Source organism: Leptonotus elevatus, chromosome 2 (genome assembly GCF_054856555.1).
Source record: "Leptonotus elevatus isolate MCC_2025b chromosome 2, RoL_Lele_1.0, whole genome shotgun sequence".
Taxonomy (NCBI): Eukaryota; Metazoa; Chordata; class Actinopteri; order Syngnathiformes; family Syngnathidae; genus Leptonotus; species Leptonotus elevatus.
Window position 1 is genome coordinate 25,442,799 of NC_141240.1, and position 18,695 is coordinate 25,461,493.

General features: G+C 39.0%; 1 protein-coding gene across 7 annotated transcripts in view; it reads right to left on the minus strand.

Annotated features, from left to right (window-relative positions):
* The window catches only part of ptpn11b (protein tyrosine phosphatase non-receptor type 11b), a 38,657-nt gene extending 20,379 nt beyond the window's left edge, over window positions 1-18,278 (minus strand). For 2 of the 7 annotated variants that reach the window (XM_086068461.1, XM_086068458.1), the window contains exons 1-3: window positions 10,055-10,220; window positions 6,634-6,753; window positions 4,261-4,383 (exon numbers count right to left, since the gene is read on the minus strand). In XM_086068461.1, coding sequence (XP_085924587.1) covers window positions 4,261-4,383; window positions 6,634-6,698 — 188 coding nt within the window. In that variant the 5' untranslated portion in view covers window positions 6,699-6,753; window positions 10,055-10,220. Of the gene's footprint in view, window positions 1-4,260; window positions 4,384-6,633; window positions 6,754-7,194; window positions 7,253-10,054; window positions 10,222-18,135 lie in introns of those variants that run through there. The other 5 variants (XM_086068462.1, XM_086068460.1, XM_086068463.1 and 2 more) reach the window with 5 other exon arrangements.
* Window positions 18,279-18,695: the final 417 nt, after the last annotated feature.

Genomic DNA, 18,695 nt, shown 5'->3' on the forward strand with positions numbered 1-18,695 from the left:
AAAATCAGCAAAACAGCGAGGCCGTGAAAAGTGAATTGCCTTATAGCGAGGTAAGACATATTAATTAATTAATCAGAGCAATATTTTTCAGTTAGAGAGAGCTCAATGCAGCCAAGAGCTTCTCGAGAGGAAAGAACTTTAGGACAGGAAACAGAGGAATGCAACCAAAAGAGGCTGGACTCAACTTTTTTGTTTTTACGTTCATTGTTCCATTGTTTCGATGCATATTATATGAAAGTATAAATGCAAGCTACACAAAGTAGAAGCCAGAGCTGAAGTCTTTGATCTTCGTTTAGTGCACTTGGCAGGTGGAACAAGTAATTGTTCTTTGCGTATATAAAAAGAAAAAACAATTATGTGCTTCACTCTACAAAGTAGTTTGTCCTGATCTTTGAACTGAGATTGTGCTTATCTGTAAGCAGCGTTCTCAGTGTTTGATGACTGCAGAGCTCATTTTGTCACAAGTAATTGCATTTTGAATAACAAATGCATGCAGCCTGCATCATCATAGTCACTCAAAAGACACACAGACGTATGCACGTGCACAAAAAATGTCTAGGTAAGATAAAGAAAGAAGATTCTGGAGGGGGTGATGAAGCAGTCTAGGCCAACCTATGATTAAGTGATTGATTGATATTACTGAGATGCGTCTTAATACTTCCGTTTTGCATTTAGTGCATGATTCTTTATCCTTTTGTCCCATGAGCCATTGCTTTCTCTTTTTGTGTTTCCTGGTAATTGCTTAATAGCTTTAGTATTGGCTGTCGGCATGGTGCCACAGATCCATAGTCCTGTTCAAGTCCCACTTTAACGTTCGGGCCTGCTTTTATCTCATAGTTAAACACTGCTATCGATAGAAAAGCCAACCATAAGCTGTGATTTTATTTACTTCTTTAATTACTTTACTATGCAGTATGCATATTACAATGCAAATTACTGAAAGGACACAGAAGAATTCCCATACAATATGATAAATACTTCATTTCAATGTAAATACGAATATATGCAGCCAATAACTGTAAGCAAACCAACCAATAGGAACACACCATGAAATAATGAGGACATCCTCGCATCAACACAGGTGCAGCCACTTTATCATCAGCACTCAGTACAAAAAAAGATGGAAGAGTGCGGGAAGTGTAAATCATTGTACACACACACAGACACACACACCCCCACGCACGCAAACGGCATTGTAGCAAGTGCTGAATTTTGGCGCACCGTCGCCATGACAACATGAGATGGACGCAAACTGTTGGCATGATGATGCTGTGTTCAGAAATTTAAATGTACTCAGTTGTTTCCATGATTGAAATTCAGTTAATTAATGATCTCCCTATTTCCAATGTGTAATGCAAAAAATATACTGTACTGTAATTACAACAACAACAAAAGAGGTACTCTGGTACTTTTACACCTGGCTTGCTTTCTCTGATCCAAATCCATACATGGGTTTGTAGCAAATGTGTGTGGTCATGAGGTAAACATTTCATCTGTATCAAAAACTCCAAAACCACACTGTTTGCTTTCCTTATGGTCACAAGAAATATACACAGAAAGAAGCAACTCAACGGTATAACCTGTTTACATTCGACATGTATTATTTATTTATTTATTTATTTTTCACATGCATTCATACTTTCCCCAAGCGCGGTGAAAGCATATGAATATTTTTGCTCTTTCGCTGACAAGGAGCTGGCCCCAGAGTAGCAAGCAAAACTTGACACTCTCATACTGCATGAAGGTTACATCCGGCTGAAGTCGGGCAGCATTCACGTCACAAGGAAACCACACATTTGCTTTATTTCGACTATACCACAGTTCGTTTGCTGATTTCATACCCATCCAAATGAACCACACCAAGTGAGGTAATGAAGTCGAGTTTGATTCAAATTTGCTTAAGAATGCTATAGCACCCTTCATTGCCGTTAGCACTTACACTTTCCACTTTACCACACATTTCTTCAAGCATAAATTACAAGAATACTGCAACCTTTTGAGGTTTCATCAATCTGTAAATTGATTACATCAAAGAACTACCATCACTAGCGTTTGCAAAACCTCTCCTGCTATCCTATACACGTCCATATGCAGTGGTGGAGATAAGAGCACGGGAGGCAAAACGAGGAGAGGAAGAGAAGACAGAGCGAGGACACCAACCTCCCACAGTGACTATTACCATCTGAACTATCACTCATAGTACTCATGCTGGATAATGACTAATTAGCTCATTAAACTCTCCACTGCTCAGATAACATACTGAATGTGCGTGCATGCGTGTTCAGAGATGGTGTGAGCGTGCTACATTGAAATTTGAGTTCAGAAGAGCTTATGCTGATACAGGATTAGCCAAACATGATCTAAAATACAGTATATTCTTATATTTTCAACATTATACAGTCTGCACACACAATCACGCATATCATTGGAATGTATTTGTATCTTTTCATGTTTTGCTCCTGGAAAGGATTATCCTTGTATACGTGAAGAAAAAGGTGGACCAAAGCTATATTCGTATGCTACATCAAGTTAAGATCATCAAAATACAGTAGCATATCAAGAGGATGTCCACTTGCAGATGATTCAGCTCATACACTCCCAGCCGTTTTCACTGAAGCAACCCCCTTCGCTCCCGGCTGGTTTACTGGATTTTGACTGATTTTCCAAGGCCCACAGAATATTGCGTTCTACTGCTTTAAAAACATGGAACCTACCAAAAGAATTAGAGTGTATCTGTTTCTGTTTTGCAGTAATTAGCATTAAAATATAGCTAAGTTTCATCATTATTCACATTCCTGGTGAAAACACTGGGGAAAAGAGCTTGTTGCAACATGGCCCTGGCTGATCTCTTATACACTGCTGCCACCTGCTGGCCGTTTAAAAAAAACTTCTTTAAGCCAACTTTTCATGTCAGAAGCAAGCTGCTTTAAACTCCTTCTTTTGCACCCCCCCCCCAAAAAAACGTGTAAATATGTTTTTGTGAGTGAAGGACAAAGTATAAAAAAACGTTTTTGAGTTTGAATGAGTTAAAGGTGGTCACTATGAAATGGGCATTCGGAGACCACTTTCTACACCTGATCACATGCACGTGTATGACAACCCGCTGATGACACGCACAATCGTATATCTAGCAGTTTGGTACGTTTAATATTTTTTTCACAAATCTATACTATTGGTCAGTTTTTTTTGTTTTGTTTTTTTGCTTTTACAAATTATTGCCGCTAAAGTGCTGAAAATGCCTTGCTCTCTTTGATGATGGAATGCTAATTGAACAAACATGGTGTTTTTTGGGGTCTCCTTAAAAGTGATGATTTTAGAGCATAGGTATCAAACTCGAGTCCTCGAGGGCCAGAGTCCTGCAGGTTTTGGATGTTTCCTTTCTCCAACACAGCTGATATATGATCAGCTCATCAGCAAGCTCTGCATAAGCCTGATAACGATCCTGCTGATTGGAATCAGCTTGTGTTGGAATAGGGAAACCTCCGAAACCTGCAGGACTGTGTTTGACACCTATGTTTTAGAAGAACAAGTATTTCGCCTGACACTAGCGATATACTTTATGAATTATTTTAACCCTGCACACCCGGTGTTAAGTAGGTAATGTCTGGTCGGTGCTGGATTTCACTTTCCTTTCTTTTCTTTGATCCTTCCTCGGGTCTCCTGACAACCTCACGACTCTAGCTGGATTCTGAAGTATTCGGTTTAGGGGAACGGTATGGGATTTTTAATAAGTTTTAGGTGAACTAATGAGTACACACTGACACGCACACACACACAAAAATAAAAAATAAAAAGAGAGCAATGATGATGACATGTCAAATCGGTAAAGTTACCGAATGAACAATACTGAGCTCTTAATAAAAAAAAGAAAAAAAAAGAAAAGAAAATAATAGAATATAATAACAAAATTGGAAGTCCTGCTCCGTTTAGTGCATATAGTAAAGGTAATAAAATCTGAACAATTAATTAAAACTGAATAGCAAAGTCAGATGAAAAGAAGATATAAAAGTCAGATGGCTGGTCAAACTGACACTATGCCTAATACAGTAGGTAAAGTGCACTTAAAATGTGTGCGGATTGGTACCTAAAAAAATACTCACAATCTCATAGTCAGTGTCCTTAAAATGGCAAACTAGCCAGACAGACCTGAGGCTTGTTTGCTCTCACTACTGAACTTTGTACCATTTCAGAGCACAGAAAAAATGGCTTGTAATCAATGAGAAAACAGATGTAGAGGAAGCAAGGGAAGAGCATAAATACCTGACTGAAAGGGTGAAATCCCCCGGATTGCTCTTGCTGGGCCGGGCCAGGAAACTGCCGTGGACACCCCGGGTCAACAGGAGCTGCTCTGCTTCGATTCCGGTGATGTTGGGGTGGAACCACCTGAAAACAAAACACAAAACGGAGCTACTGACATGCATAATGTTGGGAGTGTGTTCTGCCTTTTCTTTGGCATTTTTGTGTTTATGTGATGCCAGGGCACTGTCGGAATCACAATCAGAAAATAAGTGAAATGACGACCACATAACCTGAAATTAATCATTTGGACAAGTAATAAAAGAAAGTGGTGCATGTTTCTGTACTCATTACAATATGGCTCAATAATTAAAATGGCAAAATTGTGCATGGATACAAATAAATCCAAGGTTGACCAGTGAACAAGTGTTATGACAAAGTAGTTACCCCCGATTTTTTTTTTTAGCCCTTGCCGTGGCTATGCATGTTTTTCAATAAACGCATGAAGAAGATACGTGTGTTTTTGAGTTTTAGTAACAAGGTTTTGCAACAACAAAAATCATATTTATTGCAGATAAACAAAAGAAAAGCAAGAACACTCTCGCATTCTGCAATGGACTCTAGTTGTGTTTAATGACCACGCACGCAGTAGGAAATCTGAGCATACAGTACATATAGTAACAGCTCAAACGACTGATGAATGTTAATGTTTTTCGGTTTTCTTCCACATGTTTGAAGTTTAAGGTTATGGTTAGGGTTAGGAACAAGGAACATTTTCGAAAAATCGCCACTTTTATGTGGTAAAAGTTATAAGATCCCGCGGCAGGGGATACACATTTTTTCGGGAGTAACTACTTTGGCACAACACCGGAACTGGTTGTAATCAACTGCAGCTATATTTGATTGGCATACATATTTACTGATTACCAAATCATCACATGACAAATTTTGCACACACAAAAAATGCAAATACTGCATTTTATCTCATGCCGCCCCATGATAATGGTTGTTAGGTTAGCAATTCTCTCATCAGCAATTCCTGTCATTTGTGCTATCAAAACTATATAACATGCCTAGACTGCAAATGTTATCTTATGTGATGCTTCGTTAATTTCATTGTTTCATCAGAGAAGATGAGGCTAACAACGTTTAAATAGCTCATTTGGGATGAGAAAAAAATAGCCGGTATGTTCAAAATGAGAGATACACATTATCTCCACACTGCGGATGTGAGATATGCGAAGAACTGAAGAAAAAAAAAAAAAGTAATGTCAAGTCTTATAATTATCAGAAATTGTAGTGTTGACACTTTTATTCACTCAGCACACACTCTGATGAGAAAATACCTTCAATTATTATTATTATTATTATTATTATTTTAAGTATTTCAAAATATTGTACCTAAATGAAAACCCTGCCTTAACGTGGATGCCAAATGCAAAAGAATATAGACAAATTCCAAACCGTTTTCATAAGATCTTACGTTTGTTTGAGTGACAGTGTCTCAGATACTGTTGAAGTAACAGGAAAACAGGATGCATCTATTCCATGTCTCATCCGTGTTGATGGGTATGGAAAATTATATTACAATTATATTATGTACCTTGTTGTGGCAAATCAATAGCTAAATATTGGTTACATTCAACAAAGTAAGACAACTGTAAACATATTTAGACAATAAACAGACAAATATTCTTTCATTTTGAATCGATGCCTCAAACACGTCCCACAAAAGCTGTGACAGAGGCCACAAAACAATGGGAAAATTGAAAAAGGCTCAGAAAAATATCTATTTGGAACATTCCACAGGTGAACAGGTTAATGATCAGTAGTGTTCGTAGTACACTAAAAACTGGGAAAGGAAGCTGGAAACTGGAATGCAAAGCCTAAGCTAATAACGTGATAACATGCAGCTGCCTTTATTGCAAAGCTCAAACTATAATAAAGTACTTATTCCATCTACTGTGTGGATATAGCAGCAAAAATGTACTGAATAGAAACATGTCAGATGCGCAGATTAAAATTGGATCATTAGGTTAAACCTTAAAGACGATAGGCCATTGCTGGCTAATCTAATAGGCCATTGCTGGCTAATCTAATACATCATAAGCAAGTGTTTCTCAACCACTGTGACGCGGCACACTAGTGTGCCGTGAGATACTGGGACCTTCTGCTTACAGGGTGAGCACGCTAACCACTACCCTATTTGTTCAGTTAGGTTCAACAGAGCAAAAATTTGACTTGACTAGTTTCCACAAATGTCAGCCACATCCTTTCTGGGAATTTAAGACGGCATATTGGTATTGCACTTTGGCATTGCAAATATGTAGGATAATTGATTGCTTTGAATTCATTTGGACAGAATGTTTACTGATAAAGGCTACTTTTATCACTAACCTGCGAGCACATGCGCTTAGTCCGCAGAGGCGGTGCGGGGGTGGGTCCACACCTAATGACGTCATAGAGTCAGCACCCGTTCGTTTTCTCGGGTTGGGAGTAATATCTCACTATAGACTGCTTTAACCAAGAGAGAGAAAGCTATGAGCAACAAGCATAAACACATATTCACATACACAGCATTACCCACACCCACGACACCACATAAAAATCATGCGTCACCACACAGACTTTATCTAACGTGAAAAACTCTCATTTCGCTCTGTTCAGTTTAACTGACATCCGCATGTTCTGAAATTAAATGGAAGGCAAGAAATTGTCTGCCTTTTGCACTCTGCATTTGGAGACATTGATGACTTGACCGTAGTGTATTTTCTACATAATTTTTCCTTAACTTCAATTACACTTAAACAATTTGGGACACAAATATTCAAAGAAATGGAGAAACTATGGTCTGGCTGCTGTCTTATGAAAGCAAGACGATGGCAAATCCATGAACTGGATAAGCTCACAACAAAGACCAGACATCTGTCCCGGAATGCACCTGACCTGTATCCTTACCAGGCTGGGTTAGATGGTGTGACACGGGGGAGTCAACTGATGCAATTTCTGTTACTTGAAAGTCCAAAGTACAGATTCCAGCAGCAACAGTAGAAATGATACATTTACGTGTATAAGTGAATAAGTTAAAGTGTATGTTTTGTGGTTGAATGGGATAAAGGCCTTCAGTGGTCTTAGTGATGATTCTGTTTGTGATTGGGCAGGGAGTGCTTCAAAGGTCAGGACTGAGTTATCCATTATGGTGAATTTGTTCAGCAATTTAATAGAAAATGGTTGGGCATGATAAATCAATTGGCATAACATTCCCATCAACCATGTTTTGCATCTCAAAGAAATACTGTAGTGCCATAATGGCACTACAGTATTGGTAGTGTTATTAGTTGGCAGCAGAGGGAACAATTATTTAATGCTCAACTCGTCAGAGGTTACACAAGGCAAATTTGCCAAAAAGAAAGGTACAAGATCTGATTAAAAAAAATGTGTGCTTTTGAAAAGCCCAATAAAATATGATGCTCACACAGAATGAAGATTAACTCATTCAAACCCAAAAACGTACAAATAAATGTTTTAATAGTTTGTCCTGCACTCCCAAAAACGTATTGTTTTTTAAAATGTTTTTTTTTTATGCTAGAGCATACAGAAGGCTTTGATGCAGCTTCTCACCTGAAGAAGTCGCTTAAAACAATGGTAGTTATTACAAAAAATGGCCAGCATGTGGCAGCAGAGTATAAGAGATCAGCCAGGGCCGTGTTGCAACAAGCTCTTTTTCCCAGTGTTTTCAACAGGTTTGTGAATAATTATGAAACTTAGTGATATTCTAATGCTAATTGCTGCAAAACGGAAACAAATTGAAATACACTAGTTTTTTTCCTGATGAAAGAAAATACTCTAATCTTTCTTTTGCTAGGTTCCATGTTTTTATAGCAATATAACACAATATTCTGTGGGCCTTGCTAAATCAGTCAAAATCCAGTAAAACAGGCGAAGGTTGCTTCAGTGAAAATGGCAGGCAGTGAATGAGAACGAAGATTTAATTATTCACAAAAAACATAATTATTTGTGTTTGGATGGGGTAAAAATTGCACTTTGAGATTGTTACAAGCAGGAACATGTGGTCAAGGCTGGCAGGTGAGGCAGAACCTCCCTGTCATCTTCTCTGCATGTGTGAGTGAAAAAAAGAATTTAAAAAAATAGACTGCATTAAATGATTTTCTGTTTTTTATTTTCTTATATTTCGTGTTCATATTTTTATATCTGACTCCAGAGGAGTCACTAGTCATGAACCTCACCGCTCATCACGAGTAGCCAAAATGACACAGTCCTTATAAATTATGATTAAATCTATCCTGTTAAACAGCCTCTTAGTTTACTTTTACAATTCAAGAATAGTCGTCAAATTTGTATTGCTCCTTTCCCTTTTGACATTTTCGTCTTCCTTTTCTTTTTTCTACAATGTTCATTGTCATTCTGCATGAACCAGAAAACAGCCAGCTAAATTATTAGCACTCCAAGTCTCTTTTCTGTTTTGTTTGTTTGTTGGTCTGATGATCATCTTAAATAGTATGTCTCGTCATCTAGGCGGAATTTTGTCCTCTACCCTTAACTCTATTTCACGATCAAGTTTTTAGGCAGCAACTACCAAAACGTAATTTAATCTCAAAGCATTGTCACAGTGCATTTTATATCTCTCACAGGGCTGTTTTCTTTTCTTTTTTTTAATAAAGTGACAACGGTTGTGTTATCCTGATAATTTACTGAAAATGTACTCTACTGAGGAACCACTAAGAGGTCATGGGTGTCAGCTGGTGAACAGATTACTCATTGTCTTGTTTTTAATCCTTCACAGATACATACAGAGAAATAATAACCGTGGGGCAAATAAAAAAATGTGGTCTGTCACTAATCTATATTTAATCCTTCCATCTCAGAACTGCTGCCGCTCATGAAATCATCAAAACAATGGGGACATGTCGAAAGCTGCAACACTAGGATTCAACTACAAGCAATGTTACTCTGACACAATAGTACATACTACAAATGAAGGTCAAAGGGACAGGATGAGTTCATCCTAACATATTGTGGAAAATACGGTACGGCTCCAAACGGCAAATAAAAGTAATAACATGGGGATAAAATGGGACTGAGTCCATCTCATCTGGGTTTTGTGAAAAGCAGATTTCAACCAGGACTGATCACCTGTCAATCATAGGGCAATTGATCCTGAACTAGTTGCACAAACGTCTGCTCTGGAAAACACTAAACTACGATCTTTGTGCAGTTTGTCACGAATGCCACCTCTGGCCCAAAGCGTAACTGCTGCATCTGTGTCAGGCTCGTTCATGGTGTGCGTGCGATTATGTGCACGATCTTAGAGCGATAGCCTTGGCTGACAAACGAAGACTTCAAATGAGGTAAGAAAAACTCCACCCCTCCCCTCCCCAAATAAACTGTGGAGTGTGTGAGTCCGCACACTCTACTATAAGGGGAAGATAAAAGATGATAAGTGCAGTCAGAGTAAAACAGTCAGGGCTCTTTGTACTCATCTGGGCATTGGTGGAGCAAGCATGATGTAGAAAAAGCTTTAATATTACCTCTATAAACTGCACAATGCACCTTTAAAGATTTTGCATGCAGTATAGTACTAAATAATGTATGGTGGCAAAACTTTGACCACTGTGGTATTAGAAGTAATTCAGATGAAAGATTGAAATAACTCTTGGAACTGATTTGGTTCAGTGCCAGGGGTCACTACTCAACACTTGTATGATTGTGTTAAATGAAACCCATATTAGTAGCACTAAATGGATTATTTGTGAAAGCAGGAACATGGAGAAAGTTGAAGGGGTTGATTTCTGCCTACCTCACCATTCTGGTCGAAGCCTTCTACAAGCCCCTTCCTTCTCCTCAGATTTTAATAATCCAGTACTGTTACACAAGCGTGGCCAGGAGGGAGCCGGGACAATATAGAGACAAATCCAGGGTGAGGGGGCAGGTTTACGGTTGTGTGTTTATCCCTGTTACCAGGTTAGTTAGAATGAGACAGTGAGAGAAACATGGTGCTTTGCGCAAATGAGAGGGAGTGAGCGAGGGGTGGAGATCTTGTAATCTGGGATTTGGATGAACGTGAGCGAGACTGATAGTACAATCCGTCAGCGCTATCAGACCCCGCCCCTCCTTTCCCCACCTTTGGCGAATGTGACAAGCTGAGGCCGACCGGTCTGACCGCCTTCCTCCTGAATAGTCCACGGCAAACAAAGCCCAGCCTGTGATCCCCGCGCTAAGAGAGCTTTCGCTGGCCGTGACAGACCGGACCCACGCCAGGCCGGATCAGGATGCCAGCTCTCTCAGAACTGCAAGGTTCTGGCTGGGTCTTGTCGGGGAAGCAAACACAACAGCTGTGTCGCCCGTGCCTAGAGATTACATCTAATCGTGTGTGGCGTAGTTACACCAGAACATAGTCGGACCTTGCCAAAATAACCCCCCGCGATCCAGCCAATTCAGCAGTATGCCATTAGGCTATTCATTTTTCAGCCATGGGATGAAACAATTAAATATAACAAGAAGAGTCAGACTATATATACTCAGGATGACCTTGCAGTGACCTTGGATTACGTATTTAAAAGTCATTGTGCAAGGTAATTGTACAGGGAGTTCTCAAGTTACCAGCGGAGTTCCGTTTCTACGCTGGTGGTTTAACCCAAATTTCGACTTAAGTCGAATTTCCCCGTTAAAGTCGATATTTACATCAAAATACTTTAATAACAGTTATTTAAAAAAACATGTTTGCGTGACCCGGAAGAACCGGAGCCAACATTTCGTGTTTCCGCATGGACATTCATTGCTGACGGACGACAGAGCGGAGCTAATTCAAACATAAACACTGATATGTGACGTGCCTGATGGCGAGCCGACCTGCTGATGGACGTCCGTTGCTGCAGGTAACAACATAACTTTAAATAACTTTAAAATGGCGTGATTACTGTGGGAAATTAACGAAAAAGAAGGTGCCACGGACGAGGCACGGGCGCCGTAAAGTGGAATCGGCGTACGACATGAGGACTCCCTGTATTGTATAGATAAACATTGAAAGCAGAGAGAGAACATTTTGGTCTTAACACTACAATATTTAGTGTATGCAAACATCCTGTGCTATGTCCCTCGCCAATACCAATATTGTGGCAAGGTAAATATTAATCCGCCTTAACAGCGATCACTTAATGCAGGTGAAACTGACTGATTGCAATAAAAAAAATAAAATAAAAACTGCATTTTGTTGCTACAGTACGTAGGCTATTTGGTGTTTGTTCTTCCACTCCAAACACATCCAAAAATGTCTTGAGTCGAGTACGGCAATTAGAGAACACTGAAAATTATTACAATCCTGCCTAGAAGTGGACGACCTTCTAAAATATCAGCAAGAACCACAAGAGAAATGATAATTCTGATAAAAAGCCAACCTGTGCATCGGATCAAGGGATTTACAGACCTCTTTTGCTACATCTGGAACACATGTGCATGCTTCAACAATCAGAAGAAAAGTCAATTGACAAGGCTTTCATAGAAGGCTTGCGAAGTAGAAGCCTCTGCTCACAAAAAAGATCAAAGCTGCCCATGTCAACTTTACCAGCGAGTACCTGGACAACACTGAAGCTTTTTGGAAGTTCCTTCTGTGGACAGATGAGTTCAAAATTGAACTGTTTGGTCACAACTAAAACAGTCATATTTGGTGAAAAGTCAACACTGCATACCAGCAAAAGAACCTTCATCCTAGAGTAAAGCATGGGGGTGAGAATGTTAAAGTCTGGGCTGTCTTTTCATCCTCACTACCTGGACAACTCCACATAATCCAGGGAATCATGAATTCAGATCAATCCTGGAACCTAACCTGGAGCCGTCCTTTGTGAAGTTACAGCCTGGTAGTCGATGGATCATGCAACATGACAATAATCCAAAGCATTCCAGCATTACAACCAAGGAATGTCTGAAGAACAACAAGATTCATGTTCTGGATGTGCCCAGTCAAAATCCTGATTTAAATTATTTTAATATACTGTGGCGGGACCTGAAGCGGGCAGTTTATCTCGACGCCCATCCGACCTCTGTCAACTAGTTGCATTTTGCAAGGAAGAGTGGCAAAAATCCCCCAAAGTAGATGTGAAAGACTGATAAGCCACTAAAGAAAGTGTTTGGATGAAGTTCTCATTGCAAAAGGAGGTGCAATGTTCCATTAAGTGAGAGGTTCACATACACATATGTTTTTTATGCTTTTACATTACGTTTTAATTTTATTGATCAAGTTAAGTCTGAGTATTTTATTGCTTTGATGTCCTTAAATTAACATTTACTTCATGACACTTACATAATAACGGTTTAGTGATGGTTAAATAGTTGCATAATTTCCAATGGCGAACACAACGACCCCCCCTGCCCAAAGGAGGAATGTAAGGTTAAACGGCAACCTGGAACACTGCATGTCCACTATCATTCCAGTCTCACATGATCACTCCCTCCTCCTCAGATCACGACTTCAAGAGCCGAGTGAGTCAGGGCTTTCCAAGAATAGGATTTCCTTTGACAGCCACCATGTGACCCACTTTCCTGCATGACGCCTCAAGCAGCAAACCAGGCAAACACAAACGAGCTGACGAGATTCCAAATAACCTGCTTTGGCCTGATAAGACGTCAACAGAACAGAGAGCGAGGGGGGGGGGGATGTGTCATGGGATAGACATGGGCAGCTGGGACCTTCAGGTTAGGCCTCAAGCTGGTCGAAGGAAAACGGGGCACAGTGCGCATCCAGCTGCCGCTTAGCCTCTTACGTAATGTCTCAAGTTCAATAAAGCCTGGGCCGTCTATTTACAGCATGCCTGTCTAGGCCCGCCGACAAAAAGGTGGTATACTTAGCAGCCCTAGCATGGCATCAAAGTGCCCGCGAGGTTATATTGGTCACAGACGAGCATCGGGTGTGGATTTGGGTAATGTTGTCTGTATTTTTAGCCCAGCTGATGAGCTGCGGTATTTACACGCAGTGCTAAACTCACACATGCCTCGGCCCCGTGACTGGACACTTCTCAGTCTAACTTCGCAAATGACATAATTAACTAAATTACTCATTTGTATTGGGAATCTGCCTCCAAAGTCCAAATCTTTTAATCCTTTGCAATTGCATCAACTTTTGCTGTCTGTGCAAAAGTTAAAGCATTAGAATTAGTGAAAATATATTGTTTTTGATGCAACAAATTGTAACGGGTTATTCTCTATTAATTCTTCATACTGTCACATGAACCCCATAATGCCATCATTTAAGTGATTTCAAATGGTGGATCAGTACCTAAATGTGGGTCTCAGACGTGTTTTTGATGGCTCATCGAATAGCTAGTTAAAATAAATAAATAAAAGATTACTAATGTGCATTCAGTGCCTTTTTGTAATTAATGACATTGGGAAGGCGAGGGTTTGAGGGTGACACGCAAGTGGATTTTCACTCCTGTCCTGTCAATATCAATGGCTACACAATTGTGTATCTGACCGATATTCCTGCTCCTGTCTGCTCCCGTGAACTTTTTATCCTGTCTCATCCCAATCACGTGATTAAAAATTTAAGTTGACCTCCATCACGTGGGAATCCCGCAGGATTCCCCCCCATAAAATGTCACCTTCTAGTGGGGGTGACACCACTTGAAGAAGAAAAAAAGAAAGTTCATAACGATGCCACTTTGATCAAAACATTTACACGTTATATTAGATAAAAATTTGGAAAAATCTTGAATATTATTTGTGTTTGTTTTTAGGTTCAGGACACTTCATGGTTCAAAGACGATTACAATGATTGGTACATTTCCATTCCCCAAACGAGTAGTTTCCAAATGGAAAAAAGAGCAGCTTTACTTGTTTTGTTTTTTTCTTCTTCATGAATCTTTGGGAATCCTGCTGTACTTACTCCACACTATGCATGAAGTGCATTAAAAAAAAAAGAAGCATGAACGGTTGTTGGTGTGGAGAGCTCTCCTGGAAATGTTGCCAGCGTTATCTCATTCCTCCACTCGGGCTGTTGTTTTCCTGTGGCCCGACAGAGAAAACTGACTCACTCTTCTCAAATGAGTCTCAGTGACAGATGCGGTCTGCCCCATTAACAAAGGGGGCTTTGGGGGCTATATCGGTGGCTTCATAATGAACACAGAGCAGCAGCGTGACGTTATTTGAGATAGATGGAGAAGCGTAGGCGACTGTACGGACGGATTAAATGGGGGATTTGAATGTGGTCCGACAGAGCGAGAAAAATAGTTTCATTCAAATTGAGCTGCACATCTTCTGTTGTTACTGTGAGATTTCAGATCAGGAAGTGCGGCGGCAGTCTCAAAGCAACGCTCATAAATGTCTCAGCCGCTCACACAAACCATAGGAGCTAGCAGGACAGAAAACAGCTCCCCTCCTACTTGAAATCTCACGCTTTTGCGCGTGTGCTATATCTGGCTTGAACCTGATTGTGACCCGCAGCCCGGAAGGTCGGCCATTCTGCAATATGGACTTTTCGATTCTGGTTCCATTGCTTACATTAGACTGAAGTTTAGTTGCATTTTGTATGAAAAGTTATACGCTATAACTCGTAAAAGGCAGCATAACTTGGGAGTTACAGTAAACTTATTCGTTGGCAATAGAAATCAAGCCCTGCCACAAATAGTAAAAAAAAAACATGAATAAAATTTTTTTATAACTAATGGTTTAATTTCAACCCATAAATATACCACAAACTATAATCTCAAAATATATATGATTTCAAATTTGCCCTTAAAAACAAATGGCAAAATGGACACGCGTCATGCAGCAAAGACTCTCCGTAACTCAGTATCCACATTATAAATATTACGTCAACATACTTGACACCAATTTCTATTTTCCCAATAGCCAGGGCATTGGCACCATCTTACAGTGTTATTGAAAGAGCATAAAAATTAGGGCTCGGTATCAATTCAAATTTCCTCAATCGATTCGATTTCGATTCACAAGAGTTCAGCTCGATTCGATTTGTAAAACTTAGTTTAATCCGATATTGATTAATTATAGAACATCAATTCTACTTAAATAAGGACATGATAAAAAAACTCCATAAACATTAAATTCCATACTAAATTTTGCAGAGGCAGTAAACTGGTTAAATGATTTATTTATTAATGAAAAGAACGCATGTTATAATCAATGAAGTGTTACACAAACATTGACATCAGCAAGGATGAGATGAAAATACTTTCATAATTCTATTTCAATAATCGTAAATATAAATTAAAAATATTTTGGATTGTCATAAAGTGTAAGAAGTCAGGTCTTTCATAAATGTAAGAAAATACTTTAAAACAATTGTTGAAGTTAATGTTAATTTATGTGAAAATGTGTTAGAGATATTAAAATTATCCTTTCATTGTTTTATGAATCAATATGACACTGGAAAAGGAAAATCGATTCAATATCGATTATTTGATTTTTTTTAAACCCAGCCCTAATAAAAATCTGCGGCGAATCAAAAATAGCTGAATATTCAGCAAAAAATGAAGTGACATGATGAGGTGAACTCATAAATAGCGACCACAAATATTGGCAGGTGATCACTGTATTTGAAAAAGTCTGTCTACATTTGAGATATTGAGTTGGAACGCTGAGGTTGTACAATTTGGAGCCCTATAATAAAAAACATATACTATTGAAATCAAATCCCGCAAAACTTCTTTGGAACCACTGTCTTGCTGCTACGGATAGCTAAAGGACACAAACTTAGAGAATGTAGTAATTGGTGGTAGTCTTGCGAAGTGTGGTCTCTCTGAAGCTTTAAAATGCACAGACATGCTTCAAACTTAGGTTGTTGCATTCTATTAGTTCACCACTAGATGGCAAAAAATCTACACACTGTCCCTTTAAGCAAGTTATTTTTTTTTTTTTTGCTGTTGCAGTTAATAAAGATTTTGAGACATTTTGAAACGGATTATTAATTGGTGTTTCATAATGGACTGTTCCTCTGTACTGTCCATTTTATGAACTTTACAGAACTTCACCAAAATGTAAGCCCTTTCAGAAGCCTGAAAATCGATCAAATCAAAGATTTTCAAAACTTCAAGCATCCATGACAACGTTCAACTAACACTCCTGTTACACTGACCTGTTTAGCACCCGTACACTGATTTGCTTTTTTTGTGTCAACTACAAACTCCAGGAGTGCAAAGAAAGCAATTTCTGAAGAGCGTGACGCACACAAGTGTCTCCAGAGCAGCCAGCTGCTGGAGTCAACATTTCCCAGGTCACCTTGCAGCAGGACAGAATGCTGATGTCATGCACGTGGACAAATAATTAGTCCAGAGGTAAAGAGCAAGTGCTGAATGTTTGCAATTACAGATGAGCTTGGGCACACAAAAATGATTCATAGCATAAAGCATTTAGGATGGACCAACCCGATATTAACAAGTAGCCGCTGTTGGCTTTTAAACTTTAAACTGTTGTGATAAAAACAAGCTGTGAGCAACAAGGTTGTGAGGCTGAGGATTCTCGACAGTTGCTACTAAGAAAATTGTTTAGTGTTTAAATGACAATTAATGGTAGGGTATTTTGACAAATAATTTAATTAAATATACATAACTAAGCGTACAACCGAACAAAATTAATCATTTTTTTATTTAAGTGAATTGTACCGCATTGTGATGTTGAGTTGAATTTGATTAATTGAAATTAATTTAATTAACATTAATTAATAGTAGTAGTTATTATTAATTAAATGTTAATTAGGGGTTCACATATTTTTTTTAACTAATATGCTCAATAAAGGTCATCCAGCATTTAGATTGCATTGGACCTTCAAGATTCCACTATTCAATATCAATCCATCCATACTTTACTATCCCAACTGACTTGGTTGAAAAGCGAGGTACACCTTGGACTGGTCGCCAGCCTATCACGGAGCACACAGAAACTAATAACCACTCCAATATTCACACTTTTGGGCAATCAGTCTTCAATCAAACAAAGACATATTTTTGAAATGTTGACAGAAGCCAGGATGCGTGAAGAAACCCTAAGCAAGCATGGTAGAGAACTTTAGAACCCGAGATGTCCTGAAGGAGATTTGAATCCGGATCTCTTGACTGTGAGGCACACGTTAATCACTTTTGACAATTCCCAAGTCAAAATGGCGGTCAACTTGGTGAAAGGAAGCTCTCCGCTCATTGAAAAGTATTGGACTTTGGATCATTGTAATTTAATTTGTGAGGATTAATTTGGATTTCAAAATGTGATGAAATGTCATTTGACTACTATTAACATCTGCCTTTGTGTGCGAATCACAAGCAAAAGCAATACAATACGTTTGTTTTCAGTGTATAACAGAAGCATTTATTTGCATTGCGTTGTAATTGCAGAATTGTCAACACCACTATATGATTGCCCACTATTAATTAAACAACACACGTTGAGTTATGATTTACACTTGTGTTAAGTCATGTTTTTATTGCTGCCTATTAAAAGGAAAAGTTCATAATGTTGAGACTAATTGTCATGGCTACTTCTGGCAAAACCAAGTAGGACTAAAGACAATCGATATACTCCTCTTTACGTCCATAACATTAGGCACACCTGATCTGAACATTATAATGAGATCCACATTTGACTTCATGTTAATTTGGCAGCTGCAAGATGCCACTTATGTTCTTTCTCAAATGTTTGTAGCATGAATATTAAAGCATGAGGTGTATGATTTTACAGTATGAGTAACTTTGTCGCCAAACATGGCAAAAAATAAATAAAAAATAAACTTCCCCCTGACCTCGAGCAACTGCAGGCGCTCACTTTATCACCAGCTTTAGTAAACTTACCGAGGCTCGGCTCGTACAAAGTGAAGCAGGTGTCAAAACACTTCGGCCGTGGCAGGTGACGCTTTAAAAACACGAAATAACTCCACTTTACCTGCGTGATGTCATCGCAGTCTCTCCGAGCTGTCAGGAGTCCTCAAACGTTGCTCTTGTCCCAGCAAGAGTGACTGTATAGCGGCGGACACTGTCGGCGAGCTCCGGCGGCTCGGGGCTATTTGGCTAACTGTCTCGTCTAACTATACGCACTACAAGTATGGCGTGTGAGTTCCGGCTCTGACCTTCAAAACAAAGCCGAAGCGGCAGTGGGATTCTGGGTGAAGTATTACGTCAACTTTATTTCTAAAGAACTTACAAAAGCAACTGCAGTGGTAATTAATTACTGTGCATAATAGAGATCAAACATTGATACTGCACTGCTGTAGCCATCCTCACCTCAAAGTAACCATGACTACTGGAGTACAACTTCCTGCCCTGACCTCCAAAACAAAAGCGACCTTTTGTTAGTTTGTGTACTTCACTTATACTGTACACTTTTAACTCATGCCAAAAGTCGGTTGTTTTATTGTATCATTGAATAATAATAATAATAATAATAATAATAATAATAATAATAATAATAATAATAATAATAATAATAATAATAATAATAATAAT